The sequence below is a fragment of the Elgaria multicarinata genome, chromosome 1 (genome assembly GCF_023053635.1).
Source record: "Elgaria multicarinata webbii isolate HBS135686 ecotype San Diego chromosome 1, rElgMul1.1.pri, whole genome shotgun sequence".
NCBI classification, from domain to species: Eukaryota; Metazoa; Chordata; class Lepidosauria; order Squamata; family Anguidae; genus Elgaria; species Elgaria multicarinata.
This window is the reverse complement of record NC_086171.1, coordinates 126,820,369-126,842,778: the sequence shown is the minus strand read 5'-3', so window position 1 is coordinate 126,842,778 and position 22,410 is coordinate 126,820,369. Positions and strand designations below refer to the sequence as shown.

Below are 22,410 nucleotides of genomic sequence, written 5' to 3'. Positions count from 1 at the left end.
AAGCATGTACTTTACCACTGAGCTATGTCCCTCATAACTAATTAATATTCCAGCAAGCTGGTTTAAATGTCAGGCACATCCTAATATATATCTGATGGTGTGTATATACAGTTGGTACCATGTATACGTACCTTTTTAAAAGTTCACTGGGTCTTTTGCTCTGTGTATTTTGGTAAAAGTTTTTAGCTTTTCCTGAATCTTGGAAGCATGTGTTTATAGATCCCATGTGAAAAGATTCTAAAACATAAAAAAAAATCCAAGTCAGTTTGCATGTGGAAACCCAACATACCTTAAAGATGACTGACATATCCATAAAGACTTTAATATTCAAAACAAAAATGAATCAATTAGATCAGTGATTCCCAACTGGGGGTCCGTGTAACCCACCCAGGAAGTCCGTGGCACCATTCACATATTAGCTCTGCAAGGTCCGTATTTTAATAAAAAAAATACGCTCAATGTTGATCCAGATTTGAGATTAAAAGTAGGAAATATTGAACCGGATGTGGAAGGGATTGTTCGGGACAAAAAGAGGCATGATTTCTCCCATCACATTTAGGTTTAGTAGCTGCTAGACATGTCATAATTTGTTCAATTGTAAACTAGACGTTAGTAAAATTAAATTCGTCTTTATATTCCTATCTAACTCATTGTCATTTTTGCATGGTAATATCACAAATATCACAAATTTTATGGTCTGTTTTTTAGTATACTTAAAATTCTTTGCTTATTAGGGGCTACCCCTTATTTTCTCCAAAAAATTGCTTCACACAGTTACCTACCATAGAGATAACAACATTTTCAAAAGTAGGGGTCCATGGCTTCGCATTTGAAAAACAAGGGGTCCGCAGTACTTAGCTAATTGGGAACCACTGAATTAGATGTTTAGCCTAGTACGTATAGAAAGGGCTGAATATAAACATTTCCATAATTCCTGCTGGTTTATATCCATGAATTCAGTAGATCAAAAGAGGTATTTCAACTAGTAACTATGACAGGCTCCATTGTCATAAAGTCTAGCCCCTGTTCTGATATTTATCTTGATGAGTGGGCATTATTTATTTATTTATTTATTTATTACATTTTTATACCGCCCAATAGCCGAAGCTCTCTGGGCGCTTCACAAAAGTTAAAACCATAATAAAACAACCAACATGTTAAAAGCACAATTACAAAATACAGTATAAAAAGCACAACCAGGATAAAACCACGCAACAAAATTGATATAAGATTAAAATACAGAGTTACTACAGTAAAATTTAAATTTAAGTTAAAATTAAGTGTTAAAATACTGAGAGAATAAAAAGGTCTTCAGTTAGCAAACTATGTTACTTTTTAGAAGCTTTTCTGTCCCCACATAACAAAAAAACTATTTGAACCACTTTTTAATCTTTTGTGCATTATCATTGACTTTGGGGATTTTTTTGCACATGCTGATACTATGGTTGAGCATTCAAAAATGGATATTACATGCAGTTGCTTTACCTGAATTTTTAGTTTCCTCTATACCAGCAATAAAAGTGCTGGCATGTACTAAACTCCCATCATCATAATCATCCCAAACATCATTTCCTAATTCAAAGTTCACATTCAAAGGTTCTGAAAGCAAAGAGTGGCTTTTATCTGTATCAGTCAAGTTGTTCATTAAAGAATCCCCAAGATTTTTCTTTGAAATCATTGTCTTATGGCTTTTTTCATTTAAAGTTTCAGACTGCTTGCCTACAAAGAAACCTGTAATTGAGAAGAAAGGTAATACAAGTGAACCAGCAACATCATTTCCTACAACATTATTTGGAAAAAAAAATCCCTAGGGAATTTATTAAATTTATACAAGAAGGCAAATGACATCTCTTCAACACTATTTTCGGGAATGATATCCAGTATTTGTAACAGGAAGCAAGTCCGAGTCACTTGACTCCATGCTCCTTAAAAAATATGTTCTAGCTGCATTTGAATTTCACAAGCTTTATAGATTACTTGTTATTGACCTAAACATTCAAAATCACAAGAATGAAAAAGAGATAGTCTTGGAAATTAAGAAAATTTTGCATAATCCAATGTATCATTTAGTTTCAGGACCAAACTAAATGTTCTGCTAATCACACGTAGCAGAACTATGTGTGATTGGCTTACTTACACAAGTGCAGGCACTCGCAGCCCCAATTCAGATTGAGATGGTACTGATTTGAAAGGGGGGATTTAAGCTTCTCCCATCCCATTTTCATCTTGAAACCACCCCCCCGGGGAGGGCGTAAAAGAAAAAGAAAAAACATCCCCATTTGAATCAATGCGCTTTCCCCCCTTTATTTAACCATTTCAAGGTGAAAATGGGAAGGAGGAAAGCTTGAATCACCCCTCCTGAATCACCATGGACCCAATCCGAATCAGGGCCACATGTGCTTACACTCAAGTAAGTAGGTCAAACATGAATAGCTCTGCGATGTGTGATTAAAGGAACATTTAGGGCCTTGCTAGACCTACCACATAATCCAGCGGTGAGGAGCGACCAGCCCGCGCTAGAAGTAGCGTGGGCTGTCGTTCCTTTCCACTTGTCAGACGTGACAGGTTGCACGAAAGCCCCGTCGCGTCCGCCATTTTTTTTTCATTTTAAAGGGGACGGATGCGCAGAAGCGCACCACTGCTTAAGGTCAGGTGTTTTTTTAAAAAAAAAGGGTTCCCCGCTCCCCCCTTGCTCCGATTCCCCCCCCCCCCGGCTCCAATCTTCCCCCCCCATTTCCTGCCGGCTCCGATCTCCCTGCCCCAGCTCCCCCCAGCTCCAATCTTTGCCCCCATCTCCTGCTGGCTCTGATGGGCCCAGCGCTCCATTGGAGTGCTGCGCCCCATCCGTCGCTTTTCCTGGTTACTCACCTGTAATTGTGGTAGCCGGGAAAAGCGGAGGAACGGGCTACACACTCGCGGTCTTGGCCTCGGCCCGAGACCGCGGGAAATACCAGGCTACAACTGTAGTCAGATACCTGGGCCCAGGCAGGGTTGACCCCTGCCTGAGCCCGGGAGCCCCTGTGTGTCATCTGGACGCACGGGGGCAAGCCTGGGTGTTAGCCCGGGCTAACCCCTGGTCTAGCAAGGCCCTTAGTTTGCCCCTTAAACTCTACTAAAGTAGGAATGTGCTAGGATGGCATGGAACCAGTATAAAGGCACCCCAATATTCCATCTATGTCATGGAAAGGCTACAAGTAAATCTAAAACTGTTTTAAAAAGTAGTGATCCAAGATGGAGCCAAAGTTAGGTACTTTTATGTCCTATAGATCTGAAGTGAAATCAGTTCTCTAGCAGAAACCCATTGCACATTACCATCAGAATCCTAGTGGAGCTTACTCCCAGGAAAGTGAGTATAGGATTGCAGTCTAAAGTGTTTAGTTTTGGCTGGATTGAGCCCTAGGAGAAAACCTCAGACAACATTAGCAACTCACCACTCTCTTTCCAACCTTCTGATTCCAGTGGAAATTTTTCATGGACATCAGGTTCATTTCCGTCATCCAATAAAGTGAGCTCTGAATGTTGTACACACCCTGACCTTTATAAAAGAGAACAAAATCAGAAAAAGTTAAACATTTAAACTAATTGTATATAGAAAATAAAATTATGGTGATTGATAATAAAGAGAACAAGTAAACTGGATGATAGGTTGTTGTCACTATTTTGGTAGTACAGTACCTTGGCAATCTTGGAAGAAAAGATTTAGGAGTGTAATTGTATTGTTTTAAATCCACCTTTTGAGATTTATTCAACATCTGCATCTAAAATATATAGAGATTGTTACAATGCACACATATGACAGAGTAAGTATGCTTTATGTATATACAAATAAAACTAGAAAGTGAACACTTCTGACACCTTGTCAGGAATGGAAAAGCTACATATGAACATTATTTTTCCTCACTTCATGAGAGGTGGTAGAAAAGGTGTATTTATTTATTTATTTTTAAAAAAGAAAAATTTAAATGAGCAAATTTAGTCAGTGGCAGCTTGGAACTATGCAAGCCTCTCAGCAAGCCCAGGCTGGCTGTAATCTATAGTTTGTTAATCACATTCCGTTCCTTATTATCAATTGTCCAAGTCATTCTCCTCTGGAGAAAAATCCTGCAAGAAAGGAAGAGCAGTTACAAATCCACGGACTTGTCTAATTCTACCAAAAGGGAAGGATGGATGGCAGTCCCACAGAGGTGTTTCCAAACCTTAAAAGAAAGCAAAGAGCTTTTCTTCCCAAATTTGATAACCTGGTATCAGGAAGTCTTAATTTCATCCAATTTTTAATTCCACTGAGCTCCAGTGAAAATATGTCATACCTTAGTTTGCTACTCAATCAAACTTGCATACTGCAATCAGCCAGTGTAACTATAGGAAAGGTTCAATGTTCTCAAGCTGTTTATGGCACTTGCATTACAATAGTTTATTTTATTTATTTATTTATTTATTTATTACATTTTTATACCGCCCAATAGCCGAAGCTCTCTAGTTAAGCCACTTCCTTATGAATATTAATTCCAACATTACCCATGATGCTAAACAAGTACGTTGCTGGGGAAATTTCCATTTGTCACTTCTATCTTTAATTTTTCTAGGGTTTTTATCCTTAATAATTTTGTATTGTTTTGCTTTCCTGTCCATTTCAGACCAAATGTTCAACCTGAGTGACTATATTTAACTAATAAAATGGTTTAACTGCAAATATACAGACATTCTGAGAACAAAGTGGAAGAACAAAGAGTTATTGCATCTGTACACCTTTAACCGTTTGACCGGGGGAACGGCAGATACTGCATTCCGGTTTCTCAAATCAGCAAGATACAAAGAAAATGTTGACTCTTCCCTCATGTCATATTTTTGTGAAACTCCAATTTTACCTTTAAGAAAGATAACATGAAATGTTTGTTTTATAGATGCATTCATTTAAAATATTTTTTGTCTTAGAAAATTTAGGGATACAATATGTTAAATTACAGGGATTTCTATAATTGAGCAGCCCAATCTGCCTCCATTTCTAAGGGGAAAGGTTGCATTTGGCTACCATTTGTTTCATCCAGATGTTTCCGGTGTATTGGCTTGGACGACTAAGAGTTGTGCTAACCAGACCAGACCTGCTGTGCTGTATATTCTATTATGGAACCATTCCTACATCAGGTTATGCTGTTGTCTAAATTTCACAGTCAGGTTTACTATAAATATATATTAAAGTCTTTTGTCAAAGGTCTTCAGTTAGTAGAAGTCATTTGCAGACAGAGACTTGGGGTGCTTCCAAAAAGAATGCTCCTAGCACAACCAGTCAAAAGTCATTATGCAGCTATTCTGTCTTTTCTTTCTTAACATATATTATTTCTTGTCTTTCTTAAAGATATATAAGAGCCCCATTGCTCTTTAACCCAGTAAGTAGTGGTAGCTAGCTATTGGTTTTCTGATTGTTTGGGGATGAATTTAGCGCCAGTGATATAACTGAGGTAACTTGGCACCAATCTAATCCAATTTACCAAGCAACCTTTGTGGTGACAGGGTAAGAGGTACCTCTCTCTCTCAAAAAAAAAAAAAAAAAAAACTAAATACACATACATACACATACACCCATAATTTTAATAAATCAAATGTATTTTGCAAAAATGCTATACATTTCATAAAAGCAATATATTTTTATATATCATATTCTTATTATGAATCTAATTATTTTACAGCAACATTTTCTATAATAACATTGAGGACAATCCAGTCCTTCATCACACACGTTTCTCTTCACCCTCCTCTATATGCTGCTCCGTATGTGAGATTCCCTCCAGCAGACCCACTTCCTAACACACAGAAGTGTACAAAAGTACACATTTCTGTGCCGAGAGGATACACTGGATTATTGTTTTTATTCTTCATTGAAAGCCAGATCCCTTATAAGTAGAGGGCACAAAAAATGAATGAAACTCACAGCAATCATGTCCACAGACTTCTTTGTTTTTGCAGTGATGGTTGCATTCTCTATTCCCATGCTTTATGGTTTTTTCAGTACAAGTGACCCCTAAAGTAGCATAAATATAAAGAATGATGTATGGATGAAAAAGAATAAACTTTCAGAACAATCCTATACATGTCTGAACAGAAATAGCCCCTACTGAGTTCTATGAAGCTTACTCCTAGGTAAATGGGTATAGAACTACAACTTTTGTTGGTGATTTTTTATGTTCCATCCCAACAAGTTAAGAGCTCACCTGTTCTATTCTCCGTGTGAAAATTGCAAACATTTGAAAACTCAAAGGTATGAAAACTTCACCATGTACCTGTCATGATATTTCATTTGTTTTCAATCAACTCATTAGTTTTATCTAACTCATGCTTTATGCAGCATCAAACCATGATTTGCCATCAAGCATATACTCATCTGTAGCCTATTCTAGCTCTTGGATCTGATTGTTTAGTAGGAAACTATTGCTTACCTTTATTGATACTTGTTGCTGGTGATCCTCCTAGGGAAGTCTGATAGCTATCAGATAAACACTTGCCTTCTAATTTTCCATACATGTTCATTTTATTTCCAAACCCTTTTTGTCCTAGGTAAAAGGCTTTAAATTTTTGCTGAATATCTAGACCAACTGTGCAGAAAAATATTCATTTAGCTTTACAAATATATCTGCATCATATATATATATATATAACTGCACTCCTTTAATAAGTATGAGATAGAAACTGGTTTTAACATGTTTATTCCATTTTGAGAAGCCCTGATTACTATGAGGGCCATCTGATGGGGGCCAGGGGGGAATTGCGTTCCCTACCATCACTTTGGCCTCCTGCTGCTTTCCCACAATTGCAATGAACAGTTTCCTCTTTCTTCATACGGTGAAGAAAGAGAAAGCAGCAACGACCACGTGGCCCATTCAGCAGGCATTTTTATCACACTGCTTTTCCTGCACACAGCAGGATATGGCTGCAAGTTTCGCTTCCAAAAAAACTTGGGATTTACCGGGTCTTATTTTGTTATGGAAAAAATACCAGAAGGAGTGGGAGGTCTGCAGGAGATGGAAGGTGTTGTCAAAAGGACCCATGAAAAACCATGAATGGCCAGTAACAAGTGTGCAATAGAACACTCGTCTGATGACGCTGTTAATGTCTCAAAGTTTGATGGATGGATGAGCAATTTTTGTCCAATACATTTTGAAAAGAGGAGTTTATTGTGTTTGATGCTAAACATTGATTGAGACTAGCAGCAATCTTCATCTATAATGTGAGATGAGCAGTGGACCACTTGCTATTGGAAATATAGGCTTAAATTTCCTTATATAACAGTGATTATTTCAAGTGTCCCCATGAACTGTGGATTTCTGAGCCAGTTTCAGCCTTTCTGAAAATATCTGCCTTAGTAAATAGTTAATTATGCTTAGTTGCCCCCCCCCCCCCCGAACAACAGAGGCCTTAGCTAGACCTAAGGTTTATCCCAGGATCATCCCAGGGTCATCCTTGTTCATGTAAATGACACACAGGATATCCCTGGAGCAGGCAGGGAAGACCCCGGGATAAACCTTAGGTCTAGCTAAGGCCAGAGTCAACTCCTCCACTATCCCATTGTCAAGCAGTAAATGGTACAGAAAATACTAAATTAGCTCACACAAAGCACAGGGTTGGATCCAGATTTAGTCATACTTAGAGCAGACCCACTGAAATCAGTTGTTAGTCATGATTAACTTAAATCCCATTGATTTCGGTGAGTCTGTTCCAAGTAGGACTAAATATAAGGCATTCATTCCCAAATGACACCTTTCGAGTTGCATCATATGCTTTCATATGATCAGCGCAACATTTCATCAGAAGCTGTTTTTGAATATTTAAATATATTTTTACACTTTGCCTTTCCACGCTTATTGTTATCTACCACTGAATTATGGCTTCTCTTCTTTAGGAGATCTACTGGACAAATGAATCTGGTCTCTTTTCTGCTGGTCGGACATGTTATAAGGAACAGACTTTTTAGTCTACTAAGGATAAAAAATATGTCCTCACATGTCAATATGATCTAGGAGCTATATGCAGGTTGAAAGAGGCTTCCATGCAGATGTCTCACTTATCCCAAGTTGGATGGAGAGTTATGCACCAAAATGGGTGTTGCATGCACAAATCTCTAGCCTGATCCAACAGGTGTTTTGAGCTGTGCACAAACACCTGTTTTAAAACAAAACCCTGGAATCCTCAGTCTTCCTATATTCTGGGATGCGTCCCCAGCGCCTCCCTCCTTAAAGAAGAGCTAATCACGTGCAGCCATTGCTAGTACACATATGACCTCTTGGATCAAAGTCTCTGAGAAAAATGGTGAGTGGACATAATGACTCAGTTTGGATGAAAAGAATAGACCTAGGGGAAATCCGCACGTCGTACTGAAAGCGCTTCCATCTGCCCCCAGTGCACCCCGAAAACGATCGTGTAGCTTGCCTGTAAAAGAGATGAGGAAGAGGCGTCGTTGCCGCCGCCGCCACCGCCACCCACCTCCCTCCTCACCCGCCGGGACGGAGAGCTCAGAAGAAGAAGGCGGGGTGGAGAGCTTCCGCTCTCCACCCCGCCTTCCCGCCTTCTTCCGCCGAGCTCTCCGTCCTGGCGGGCGAGGAGGGAGATGGGTGGCGGCGGCGGCGGCGGCAACGACGCCTCTTCCTCGTCTCTTCCAAAGGTAAGCTAGACGATCGGTTTGGGGTCGCACTGGGGTCACTTAGAAGTGGTCTCGGTATGACGTGCGGATTCCCCCATGAGCACCGTGCACTTGCATGCAGCTTGTTCACACAAATGAGCAAAGAAGCCTGGAAGCCACAGTTCACCATTACATGCAAACCAGAAACTATAGTTGATGGCTTCCAAACAAACACGGATTTGGAAGCCATTCGCCATAATTCCCAGTTCACACATAACAGAAATTTAGAGTTTACTGTGGCTTCTTCGTTTCTTTCACCACTTGTATGAAAAAAGGAGAGAAGTGGCAGTAAAGACCTGAACATGGATGTAGGAGCTCATGCATACCATGGCAAATTAAGCCAGGATTTGATCATCTCAATGCAGCCAATTCAAGGTTTATTCATAGCATTAACAGATTGTTTCAAAGTATTACGAACTTAATTTTAAAGGTATAAGAATATAGTATTAAATGTTGTAATTTATGCATTAAAATGTTTGTGTATTAAATAATTTTTGTTTTTAATGCTTCATTTAATTTTTCAGATACTTAACTGAGACATGAAAATTAAACTTCATTTTTGAGGGTTACATTCCATCTGTTCACAAGGTTATGCTATTCCATTTGGCTTCTGTTGGCTTTTTCACATAATATCCCACTTAACATTAAGCTTCAGCATTGCTAATAGAAAAACAGCCATTTTACTCTTTACTTTTTTTCTCTCTGACTAACAAGGAACTTATGTATTTCACTTAAGTTTAGAAATTGATCCAAGTAACTGCTGAATTTCATATTTGCAAAAATGGGATAACAATCACAGTGGAGCAACGCGGGTAACAGTGAGCCGGTTTGCATGACATGACAACCCACAGTGGTTTTTCAGACTTGTTTGTTTCAGAGTTTTCAACCGTGGGAGATCTCTGAGCACCCATGGCTTGTTGCTCTGTTATTCAGGGTGGTAGGTCCCCCTGCCCCACCCCAAATGGCTTGTCATGACATGCAAACCTGGCAGGGGGCAGGGCTTCATTGAAAGGCCAACAGAGATGCCTGGCAAGAGTGGTGAGAAACCCGACCACTCTTCACAATGACCCCGTTCAGAAGACAGCTTAAACCATGGCTTTAACCACAGTGGTTAAGCCAGAAAGCCAAGCTGTGTTCAGAAGACACCTTAAAGCACAACTTTAACCATGGTGAATAAAGCAAAAAGCCTTATTCGCTGTGGTTAAAGCCATGGTTTAAGGTGACTTCTGAACACGGCCTAGCTTTCTGGCTTAACCACCGTTGTGAAAGCCATGGTTTAAGCTGTCTTCTGAATGGGCCCAATCTTGACTACCAAATTCTCCCAGGCTACAGGATGTGCTAGTTCATCTTCCAGCTTGGCACTTCATTTGATGGCAACCAGCTTTTTCCTCTTGTGAGTTAAATTTCTCTTATCTTCACTGAACTATCTTGAAGAGGGTGGCTATTCTTCCTATATAACCTGAATGTGACTTAGCAACTACAGTTATACAACGACATTCCTCTTCCTAGCACAGCAATGCATGAATATGATTGACTTCCCTCTGGATAAACACATGCAGCCCCAATTTAGGACCACAGCAATTCAGGAGGAGGAGGAATTAAGCTTCCCCCTCCTGTTTTCTAGTCAAAATCCACCCCCACCCTCCACAAGTTTTTTTTAAAAAATTATCAATTTAATACTATATTGTATTGTACCATATATGGCATATATGTCAACTCAAGTGTTTCATGAGGCAAGAAAGGGTGAACAGGAGAATCTCATCACAACAGCAGTGTAGAGAAGTTGTGCTGCAAAGGCCCCTGGGATACATGTTGGGAGCAGGCAAGAGGACAAAAGGGGAAACAAACCATGACAAGCTGGTGAGCACCTGATCGTCTGTCAGCAGCAAGATGGCTTAACAAGTGATTAACCAACCCGCCATGGCTTGCTTTCTGTGTGGCTTATTACAACGTGTGAGCAGGCCCAGTGTGTTCCAGCAATCCTGGGTGCAACCTAAACCCTGCATAAAGCCAAGTAGAGCAAAAACCAGTTACGTCTCCTATCTCCTACTTTCCATTTAAGACTGTGACTAAATGCAGATTTTTGGGGTCAACATCAAGCCAACTTTCATTTCTTTTCCCTCCCAGCTTTGCTTAACATCTAGCAAGGTGAAGACATCTGGAGAACTCACTGTTTTGTGACGATTTAGTTGATTCTAATAAAAGTATTACCCAACCACGGATTTTGGATATATATTTTTTAATGAACCAACATGGTTTCCTTTGTTTTTTGTTAGCCAGAACAACAATCATCCAAAATTCGGCAGCTGGAGAAAAATACTATGGGCATTGGCTAACAGTAGATGGATTGGTGTCTCAATTTAAGAATCTGTCCAAAATATCTATGCTAAGACCAGACACTAACATTGTAAAAAAAGTTCACTCTGAATAACATATTTCTATTTCCTACTGTAGGTGTTATATTAGAAATGCATAGCTAACACAGATTCAATTTAAATAAACAAATAAAACAAATATATATAAACATGCATACACGCCCCCCCAAACACAAAGTATGCTATATAAGTATAAAACTGGACTGCAGTTTTCTGTTTAAGAAATTAGTTGGTTTAAAGACTTAATCGCATAAATTAACCTACCATATTCAGAACTTATTAAATTTATACTAAGCTCTTCAGACTTAATAGCTCTTCTCACTTCAACCTTTTTAGTCCACTTTCCAATTTTCAGCAAAGCAGAATCCCTGCAAAGTATATTAAATATCAATATACTGATATTAAATATATAGAAATGCACAATTTTTTAAGTTTTAAAATTATTTGAGTATACTCACGTAATCTTTTGCTTAAAAACCACCTGATTATCATTATCTCCTATTATTAAGGTTACATAGTGAGAATCTGGCGCTGTTCTCTTCATCTGCAGCTGTTCAAAGTTAGTTAATATGACTGTCACTAGGATTTCAGCTACTTCTTCACTGTATTTTGCTAGCTTGAAAAATAAATTACATATTAAAAAATAAAGCTAGCTTTTCACATATTACATGCCATAAAAACACAAACAACCTCATTTTATACATATTGTCTGGGTTTATGTATATGACCTTGGGCTTGTGCGCTTCCCCCTTTCCTTCATAGCTATGTGGAGGAGATTGTAAATGATCATTTCTGTTTTCAAATAACTACAGTTTGTTGTTATATGTGAACATGCTGGAGTGAGTTTTAACTATGGTTTAGGGAAGCAAACCAACATAGAACTGTGGTTTCTGATCTTGGCTTGCTTTCCTAAACAAGGGGTGCAGAACTTGTAGACCAAAACATCTGGAGAGTTACTAGTTGCCCACTGCTGTCCTTAACTATAGACTACCCACAGTCCATGGTTCACACATGACAACAAACTATTAAATATGGAAACAAATGCTTCTGATCTCCTCCTTTTGGCCATTTCTCCTTTCTCATAATACTAGAACCCAGGGTCATTCAATGAAGCTGATTGGTGGGAGATTCAGGACAAATAAAAAGAAGTACTTCTTCACACAGCACATAGTTAATGTAGTAATGGCCACCAAATTGGATGGCTTCAAAAGGGAGTTGGATAAATTCCTGGAGGAGAAGGTTATCAATGGCTACTAGCCCTGATGGCTATGTGCTACCTCCAGTATCCGAGGCAGTAAGCCTATATGCATGAGTTGCTGGGGGACATGGGTGAGAGGGTACTGTTTGCACCATGTCCTGCTTTTTTGGTCCCTGGTGACAGCTGGTTGGCCACTGTGTAAACAGAGTGCTGGACTAGATGGACCCTCAGTCTGATCCAGCATGGCAATTCTTATGTTTTTATGACTTCAATCCCCCTCAAGCTCAGAAGACATGAATGGGGAATAGACACTTCTTGCAGAATCATTGTACCCCACAGCTGGTGCAGTCCATATCTGCTCCTGGATAGTATCTAGGGATGCAGGTCTTCATGAAATAGGTGCTAAATTCTCTACAATATTACTTGCAGTGCCTAAAGATAGACACTGTGAAGGAAATTATGCCTTCAAGCTTGTAACCTAAAATGGCAGATTAGGGCATGTACTCGCCAGCCAATCTGCCGTTGGAGAAACTACCCCAACCCAGAAAGAAGTGCTCATGAAACAGATCCTCTCCAGCCAGCCAACCATTCCAAGTGGCTTGCTATTGTGCCTAATCCAAAGTATATCTACTTCTGAGACTTTTGTACAATCTTTGCCAAACTCAAGAAATAAAGAGTTTCCCTAGAGTATTATTTTCTGTTTTGGCAGAAAAGAACAAAACAAAAATAATGGAATTGGACCAAATAATATACCTGTTCAACAGTAAGTTCATATTTTGGAAGGTGTGCTACTGATTCTTTAATTTGATTTCCAAAAGGAGGGTGCCTATTCAAAATCTGAAAATTTAATTTCAGAGAGAGTTCATATTAATTCCAAACATTCATTAATTTGCAAACATCCTAATACAACATAGGATCTATCTTTCTAACACTCTGGTGTCATTATTGCTTCCCTCTTCTGCTAGTTATATTGTTTTTATCCACTACCTCTAACTTGAGTATCGTAAAACAGTACTTATACAGAAATGTGCTATAGCTATATCTTCAGTTTGTCTCAATCTTTCTAACATTTACAGGTAGCTATTTCTCCCTGCAACCTGGACACCCTCAGTATGGATTCAATTCTCACACATCTTGAATATTTTTCCCGCACTACTATCTGGGCTCGAAGTGTGTGTCTGTAGCTACAGAAAGGCACTCTTCACATCTTTCTGGCAATATACTATTACACTAGTTAATTTTGTAAGTGTTGTTCAAATGATGAATGAATACAACCCTTTTTTCAGGATTTTGTATACAACTCTACAGGCTAAGAAATGTGAATGTGTGATTTAGAAAACAGCAAAGTACAAAGAATAACTCATGAATAAATGTTGTAGATAAGTACTTCTAATACAACTGCAAAATATGCAGATTAGAAAATAAATACCAGTTCAAGCTCCCTTGCATTTATATCTTCTATTTTTTTGAAGGATGTCAGGCCTGCATTCATCATTGCATTTGACAGTGTCATACCTGTTGAAAATTGAAGGGTGTTAATTGGTAATTTTTTATATAAAATGTATTCCTTAAATTATAATTATTTTCATTAATGGGAAACAAATATAAAAAGCAATTTAAACTAAGACTGGAGAGGCCCACCCTGAAGTATCTCTCAAAATAGTGCCACAATTACATTTTCTAAATGAATAGATGAACTTACACAACCAATACAAATTAAATACAAAGGCATCATAACAATAATTCTCAATTGTATGTCAAAGTCTATCATTGGATTATGAAAACGTTAAGATGGATTTCTGTGTTACTGTCATTGTTTGCCATGTTGCTGTCATGCTGCTGTCATACTTCAAAGTCTTGTGTGTGTGTGGGCCTCTCCACTGGCTATAGGAGGTAAAAAGCAAATGTTTCCCTCTTGAGAACAGGGACTAATTAGATGAACTAACAATGAAATCCCGTGCATGTTGATTAAGAAGTCTCAATGAGTTCAATGGAGCTTATTCCCAAGTAAATGTGCACAGGAATGATTAAACAAGTTATCTGTCCCTTTTCTATTTTATTATAATGAATCAATTCAAGACTTATCTGTGCCAAAAGCAAAGTATGGAATCCAAAGAATTTCTATGAGCACACTCAAGGGCTCATGTGCATGCACTGAAGCATTCTCTTCTAGCTGCCACTTCTGATGTACTATGAAGACTGTTCTAGAGAGTCCCCTGACTATTGTGAGATACCTTTTTGAAAAGTCAAAGGTTATCAATTAATTAGAAGGGGTCTGAAAAGCACTAGTAAGTATACAGAAACTCCTTGATTCCGATACACTGGAGACATACAAAGCCATGCAAGAGCATTCCTGCTCATGCTGTGGGACTTCCCCTCCCTCTCCTCCTCCTGCTTGCATCCCATATGTCCCCCAAATCTGCTCTGGAGGATCCCTTAACCCACTAGAGCAGATTTTGGGGACATGGAGAGGATGCAGGGAGAAGGAGGAATCTGTTCCTCCAATGGTGTCCATTCTACTGGTGGATGGACACCATCGGATTTCACCCCAAATATCTAGAAAAAATATTTATAGTGAACTCAGTTACAAAAATAAACTCATACTTTCTTGTTGACTGTGGTACCTACCAATTTTTTCCAATTGTTTGGATACATACAGTGAGTTTTCCCAAAGTCTACATCTGAAGCACTTTGCTAAAATTAAAGAATTTAATAATATAAGGAAGTTGTTTCGATGGGAGGCCAGAAATTCAGTCAACCCTACACAAGGAAACAAACTAGTATAAAAAAGATGCCGCTTGTAATGCAGATTACAAAAACAAAACCTAAAATTTGACCATACATTTTGTAATTCTTATGCCGTTTCTGAAAATCTTGCCTATGTCTTGCGTCAAGGTGAAATCTTGTATGGGAATACATCCTAGTTGTGCCTGAATAAGACTGAAAAAGAAACACAAGACTGTAAATATGAGATTGGAACATGACTTTAAAAAAAACCAAGTTCAGAATAAAAATCTAAAGAATATAGAGTGGTAAGAAATGGTTCTGCAAGAATTTACTAGAAGTCTTACTGTCCTTATTTCAATTCTAAAATAACGAAGTAACACAAAATACTTACCAGTTCACTTTCATTTCTCTTGTTTTTATCTTTCCCTCCATTGGGTATCTGTACACGAAACACACCATATTGCTTTTTACTCATTTAGGCTAAAATGCTACAACCAGTTAATTGTTCTGAAGTCCCAATGTAAAACAGAGAGACTTATAGCACAGTCCCAGACATGTCTATTCAGAAATAAATCCTGTTAACTTTCTCTGACTATGTGGAAACAGAAAATTTGGTACCTTACACTAATGGAGAAACTTACTAAGCACCTTCAGATACAAAGAGGGGAAGTTGAAACTGATACTTTTTACAGAATATGGTATCTATTTATTGAATTCATTAATGCTGAGAAGGACATTCAACAACCTCCTAAGACACACAGAACTCTATGCTGGGATCTATTAGAATGATGAGTGATAACTTTATCAGATCATCTTGTTTATAGTAAATAAAGGTCTTGAGTGATCAGAAAGACTGTATAGAAATCAATTCACATGTGGTATATTTAAATTTATTACTTTGAAAAGATCAATAAAAAGAAAAATAATAATAATAAGTCCCATTCAGTCCAACGCGGTTTACTGCAAGTAAGAGAATATAGGGGGGGATCTACACAACTGCTTTTAAAGCACTTTAAAGCACTTTGAAAACGTTTTGAAAACTGTATATGCAGTGTGTCCTGGGCCCCAACAGTTGTCAAAACTGTTATAAAGCGCTTTAAAGCAGTAGTGTCGATCCCCCCTAGGATTGCAGTCTTAGAACTTTAAATATGAGGCATTTCCTATACAGAAAACACTATTATCAACATATTAAAAACACTAAATATCAGCAAGGTGCATATGTGTATATGCAATTATACACACACATCTATTTTGCTGCATCACATCTGAGGTGACCCCGATGCAGTAACAATACACAGGACCTGAAAATCGTTTGATCCATCAAGCCAAATGTAGCCTCCGAGCTATATATGGTGGTGCACCAGGGATTCAATAATGCTCTTAGCATTATTGAACCCCTACCACTATATATAGCTCGGAGGCTGCATTTAGCTCGATGAAGGCCTGGTACTTGTAAGGGGGGGGGAAGCAATGGGTTATTAAGCACCTGAAAGGCTGGACTGTTGGGCTGTATTTGGCTTAATGGGTCATAAGTTGTACAGCCTGTCTAAAGTACATGTAAGTAAATTCTGTAGTTCCAGTTCATACAGAAGGCCTAAGAAGAGCCTCCACATGGCTAGAAATCTGCAGGTGGATATATAAACTGTTGGTCCTGAAAAGTTTTACAATCAGCCAGAGGACTAGAGTCCAGTCCCTTGTCTGTGCCATCTCTCCCCCCACTCATTTACCCTCCTGCAGACATGGGGATCCTTTTTGCATCAAAGAAAAACAAGGGATCCTAGCAAATCAGTAACTTTCTTGTTTGGCAATTTCTCTGGTGCTCCAAGAAAAAATTCTGTACGGCTGAGTGTGAGGCAGTAGCACAGGAAAAGGGCTGTGATCCAGCTGATTGTAGCGAATACTTGTTAGAACAAGTAGTTGCTACAGCCACCAGAGGTTTCGGACCACATAGAGGCTCTTTTTACATCTCCTGATCCACACTTAAGGTTTGGGACTCCCTGACGGCGCATTAGGGCATCCCAAAATCAATGTGTACCCTACCTTAAGCGTTGCAAGAAGAGGCGGAGGAGGAGGTGGAGGTGGAGGCTGCCCCTCGCGGGGACGGGATAAAGAGTAAACCGCGCCCGGCGCCTTCGCCGGGCAATCAGCTGCCGCCCACCTACCCGCCGGCCTCCTATGATCCGCCCGGGTCATAGAGCTCGGTGGAAGCCGGCGGCAGCAAGACGGGGCGGCAGCAGGAGCCCCCCACGGGTGAGGACTGGCCGAACCCCGCCTGCCCCATCTGCCCCCGCCGCCTCCAGCACCAGCCCTGCCCTGGTCAAGGGGCCGCTCACTCGCTCTCCTCCCCACAGATGCCGACGCCAATGCCCCCGACGTCACGAAGCTCTCCTACCCGGGTGGGCCCCGGGTGACTCTTTCGCCGGCAAAAGGAGGCCGGCGGGTAGGTGGGCAGCAGCTGATTGCCCGGCGAAGGCGCCGGGCGCGGTTTACTCTTTATACCGTCCCCGCGAGGGGCGGCCTCCTCCGCCACCTCTTCTTGCAACACTTAAGGTAGGGTACACATTATCGATTTCAGGACGCCCTAATGCGCCGTCAGGGCATCCCAAACCTTAACTGTGGATCCGCCCTTGAATTAGCTCTAAGTAGGACAGCATTTATGTCAATATAGGGCAGAGATTAAAAGCACATGTAATGGTGTGTAAGACAGCAACAATGCTCTATAATTAAAATTACACTTTAGAGTTATTTGATATTTGATCTTGTACCTTATGCTTATCCTGTTCTTGTCTTTATTCAAAGTATTCAATATTTTTTTCTCACTTGTTCTTAACTTGATGTCTGAAAATTCATTGCAGCTGGATATCAATGTGACCTGCAATAGTTGTAATTTTAAGTTCTACCATCCTACCCCTTTCTAATTATTTTAATACTAACTTAAACACTCATTTTAGAATGATCTATCCACTTGGAGGTAGATACAAAAATGTTCAGGGTTCTGTGGGAAACTTCAATTTTAATTGCTCAAATACTGAGAATAACAGCACTACTTAAGCTACTTCACTGATGTGGATCTAGATGAGCAAGTGAGAAATTTGATAACCAAGTATAGATATGAGAGACCAAGATAAACAAGTTTTATATCGTAGTGTAAAATATTATCCCTTATCTCCTTGGAAACCTTAAGGTGCCATAGTAACTGCATATTGGGTATGCAACTACCTAAACAAGTCTGAACAGCAAAGTATCTATTTTAAAACCTCACATTTTGGGTTGGTTCATAGCCAACATCCAACCATGGTTTGGCACTCCCTCTTCCTTTTGTGGGTTCTATTTCATTAGTTACTTCTTTGATTATTACTATCAAACGAGCAAAGTATTATTTACGCTTGCCCTGAAACTAAAAATTGCAAACCAGGATCAACCTTGTTTTACAATGTTCATTTGTAGGCCAAGTACGAACCATAGTATGCAATCACTGCCTCCTTCATGTAACACCAAATCATGGTTTGGTATTAAAAGGGAACCAACCTTTTGTGATAAATAAGTCCCATTTCTAGCAAATACAGACCACAATGCATGATCAATGGCTAGGCCAGAACCACAATAATTGTACATGAATGCTGCAAGAAGTAAAGAAAAAGAAAGAACCAAAAATATGACAAATTAAGCCCACAGCAGAATTAAAGGCAGGCTGCTTATCTGTAACTGTAGTTCTTCGACTGCTCATCTGTGCATTCACATGTATGGGCTCTGCGCCTGCATGGCACCACAATCAGGAGCCTCCTATAGCTGAGGAACTTTTGGCAAGTACTCCTCTGCACATGTCCCTAGGAAGCTCCAACTTATTCCTCAGTTCCTTGAGACTGCCTAATGAATCCTTGGAACCAAAAGGAACCTCAGTACCAATATTGAGTTCAACACCAAAATGTGGGGATGATGGGCAGGTTGTGTGAATGCACAGATGACCAATCAAAGAACTACCATTACAGGTAAGCAACTTGTCTTTCTTCTTCATGGTCTCTGTACATCACACATATGGGTGAGTAGCAAGCTGATTTACTGGAGGCAGATCAGTGTCATATTGTAACACAGCTGACAAAATGCCTCTATGATGACCATATTGGGAGTGGGGTATAGTAATTAAAAAAAACCCTGATCTTTCTCCCACACCTTATACATAGGCCATTGCTAGACAAGGAATTAGCCTGGTGCGAGGCCCGGGCTCCCTGCTGTGCGTGCAGACGACGCACAGGGGATCCCGGGGTCAGGCCGGGCTAAATCCTCCCTTGACCTGGGATAACCAGATCCGCATGTGGCCCAGAGTCCGGGGCTGCGGAAGGTCTAGCTACTTCTGTGGCTTTTCCCGGCTGCTCGCTTACTCGCGAGTAGCCGGGAGAAGCCACGCTGTGCCCATCGGTGGGGGGGAAAGAGCAGACCTGGCAGGAGAGATGGGGGGAAGAGCGGAGCCAGGGTGGGGAGATCACGGACGGGGGGCGCGCGGAGGAGGCATCAGACATGGCAGGCAGGTGATCGGGTGGGCATGGCGAGCAGGCTGGTGAGCGGGCAGGGGGTCATTAGACATTGTGGGGGAGAACAGGGCCAGGGCAAGGAGATCGGGGACGGGCGAGTGAGCAGGGGGCGGACATGGTGAGCGGGGACGGGTGAGCGAGCAGGGGGCGGACATGGCGAGTGGGGGGAGGATGGGCGAGCGAGCGGGCAGGGGGGCATCAGACATTGTGGGGGGGAATCGGGGGCAGGGGAACCCTTTATTTTTTTTAAAAAAAACCTTACCTTTCTGTTGGTGCACTCCTGCGAACATGGCCCTTTAATAAAAAAAAATGGAGGACGCGACGGGGCTTTCTCTTACCCCATCGCGTGTTACGTCTAGCTAGGGGCGACAGCCTGCACTAGCTGCAGCGCGGCCTCGCCCCGACTCCCCACCGGATTATCAGGTAGGTCTAGCAAGGCCCATAGTCTCCAGTTGCCCTGAGGTACCGGGGATGGACGACGGCACTTTCCAAGATTGTTGTAATGTTTGCAGCAAGGCAGGAAGCAAGAGGATGGTGACCAGAGACAGAGGATTCAAATTGTACGATGTTGAAAAGTGGTTCCTTAACTCATACAACTGCTGGTTCTCAAGACTGAGTGATTGCACTACACAGAGTATTTGCTTTTAAAAAAAGACCCATGTCTTTCAAAGGAGATGCAGCGCTGGGATTTCCCATCCCAATGTCCAGGGAGGAAATGGACGTCTTCTGCTTTCCTAAGGCTGTTGACTTGCAGACCAAGGATTAGAGAACAGACACAAGGCAGCCAGCCAGAGGAGCAAGGCACTGCGACATACAGGGCTCAGGCAGGAAGAATGCTCAATAGGCAGTCCACAACGTACTAAGAGAGATTCAGTTCAAGGGGGATTTAGGTAATGCACCACAGCTGACAAGGTTCAGACAGGAAGCGTAGTCAAAAGACACTGGTCAGAGCTACACTGGAATCAGTAAGTAGTGGAAGAGGCACTGGAAGTATCAAAGGCCTGATCAAAACAGGCTCTGAGACTGCTGGCAATGGAGACTTCAATCCTGGAGTCCCCAAAGGCTCTCTCAGCAACTGGGCAAGGCTCTTTGACACCCCAACAGGGACCAAGGGTGTCCTTCAACATGTTAGGCTATATTGCCCCCAGAGCTCTCTTCCACAGAATGGCAGGAGTCTTGTGATTCAATTATAACTCACCTGCTTTATGAAAGGTTGACAAAACAAGCAGGCCTCAACTTTGTCCTTCTCCCAGACAAAGAAGGCAGAGGGAGTTGTCCTGGAGGGGATCTACACTACTGCTTTTAAAGAGCTTTAAAGCACTTTGAAAACATTTTGAAACCTGTATATGCAGTGTGTCCTGGGCCCCAACAGTTGTCAAAACTGTTATAAAGCACTTCAAAGCGCTTTAAAGCTGTTGTGTAGATCCCCCCTTACTCTCAGTGGAAGTATGGCCTAAAGGGCTGTACTCCCTCAGGCAATCGTGGATATGGCAAATAAACAGCAAGAGAAAAAATAATTTAAAAAATCCCAAAGATTTGTTATTCCTCAGCATATTCTTGTTTCCCTCAGGTAGAAGTGAACAAATGGAGAAAGTTCCTATGAGGCTGCCACAATGGAAGTTGAAAGAGAACAGAGGGAATAGGTGGAAACTTGCTAAGGATATTCTCACTGGAACGGTGGAGGAGTGTTCCCCACCAAAGGCGTCTCAGCTATAGAAGGTTCAGAATTGATGCTTCATGTGGGTGCATAGCCCATATGTACGATGCACAGAGACCACGGAGAGAAACCAATATTGTTAATGTTTATTTTAAGGAATTTGGATGGAAGTGCTGTAATATTTCCACCAGTTTGACAAATGGCAGTAAGACGTCTGTATAAAATATATCATATCAATATTTTGAAGTGCAGATTATATATAGCTTGGATCCATAGGTGCCGTTCTGCTAGTGGAAAGTCTATTCTACTCACAAAAGAGCAGTTTCTAACTTAGCAGAAGAGTGCTGCATGAACTGACTGCAAATCTAGAGAAATTATTCGGTTTGAGCAAGCCCTTTCTCAAGAATTTGAATATACCAGAGTTTAACACTACCACTGATTTCTTGACCCGGCTTGCATGTCATGGGATGACATCTTTTCTGCTTTTAATTAACAACACATGATTGTTTTGTGACATGCAAAGCCAGAAACAACTTTATGGGTTAAACAATCCAGAGTTAACCCAACAAGAAATCATGTTAAATTGTTGACTTAACACTGGCTTGTTTAACCTATAACCCAGGAACGGGGCACTCCTGGATTGTTAATTAAAAGCAAAAATGATGAGCATACAGCTTGTGTGCTCCACTTGCACACTCCACTTGTCCCCAAAATACCTATGTTAAACAACCCTGTAATTGTTGACATGATGTGTGAACCAAGTCATTGTGAGGCTGCATTGCAAGAAGAGTTCACAGAACAGCACCAATAGATTTTCTCCTTCTGTTCACAGTTCTGCTCAAAGATCCAAACCAAAGGAATGATTACTGCAAGTACCTGACTTAAAGTTTTGCATACAAAGGAATACCTTTTTAAAAAACAAATGAGCTGAATTTTCAATTTAGTTTAAAGTTGTAGATATATATTAATTCTTCATTTGAATAATGAAATTACCAGTTCAGATAAAGTCTCGGTTCCATTAATCATGAAACACTTTTTCGTAGTGTCAAATGCAATATAATACCAAGCCATTAGTCGTCCAGTTTCTAAAGAAGAAAAATATATATAAAGCAGTTAGCTCTCTTTAAGTGAGTTAGATGTTGCATTCCATCCATTTTCTCTACATGACATATGAATTATAACCCATAGGAGACTTCCCGGTGTTTTTAATTACTTGCCTTTACAGAGTGGAGACAATACATCATTAAGCAGGTTTA

At 40.5% G+C, this 22,410-nt stretch overlaps 1 protein-coding gene across 1 annotated transcript in view; it reads right to left on the bottom strand.

Annotated features, from left to right (window-relative positions):
- HFM1 (helicase for meiosis 1) overlaps positions 1 to 22,410 on the bottom strand; it is a 63,633-nt gene that overhangs the window by 5,412 nt on the left and 35,811 nt on the right. The window contains 16 exon segments of the mRNA XM_063133395.1: positions 132 to 237; positions 1,486 to 1,731; positions 3,432 to 3,535; positions 3,676 to 3,758; positions 4,747 to 4,865; positions 5,927 to 6,016; positions 6,432 to 6,587; positions 11,308 to 11,411; positions 11,502 to 11,659; positions 12,995 to 13,078; positions 13,671 to 13,756; positions 14,870 to 15,001; positions 15,084 to 15,181; positions 15,360 to 15,407; positions 17,734 to 17,840; positions 22,148 to 22,239. Coding sequence (XP_062989465.1) covers positions 132 to 237; positions 1,486 to 1,731; positions 3,432 to 3,535; positions 3,676 to 3,758; positions 4,747 to 4,865; positions 5,927 to 6,016; positions 6,432 to 6,587; positions 11,308 to 11,411; positions 11,502 to 11,659; positions 12,995 to 13,078; positions 13,671 to 13,756; positions 14,870 to 15,001; positions 15,084 to 15,181; positions 15,360 to 15,407; positions 17,734 to 17,840; positions 22,148 to 22,239 — 1,813 coding nt within the window.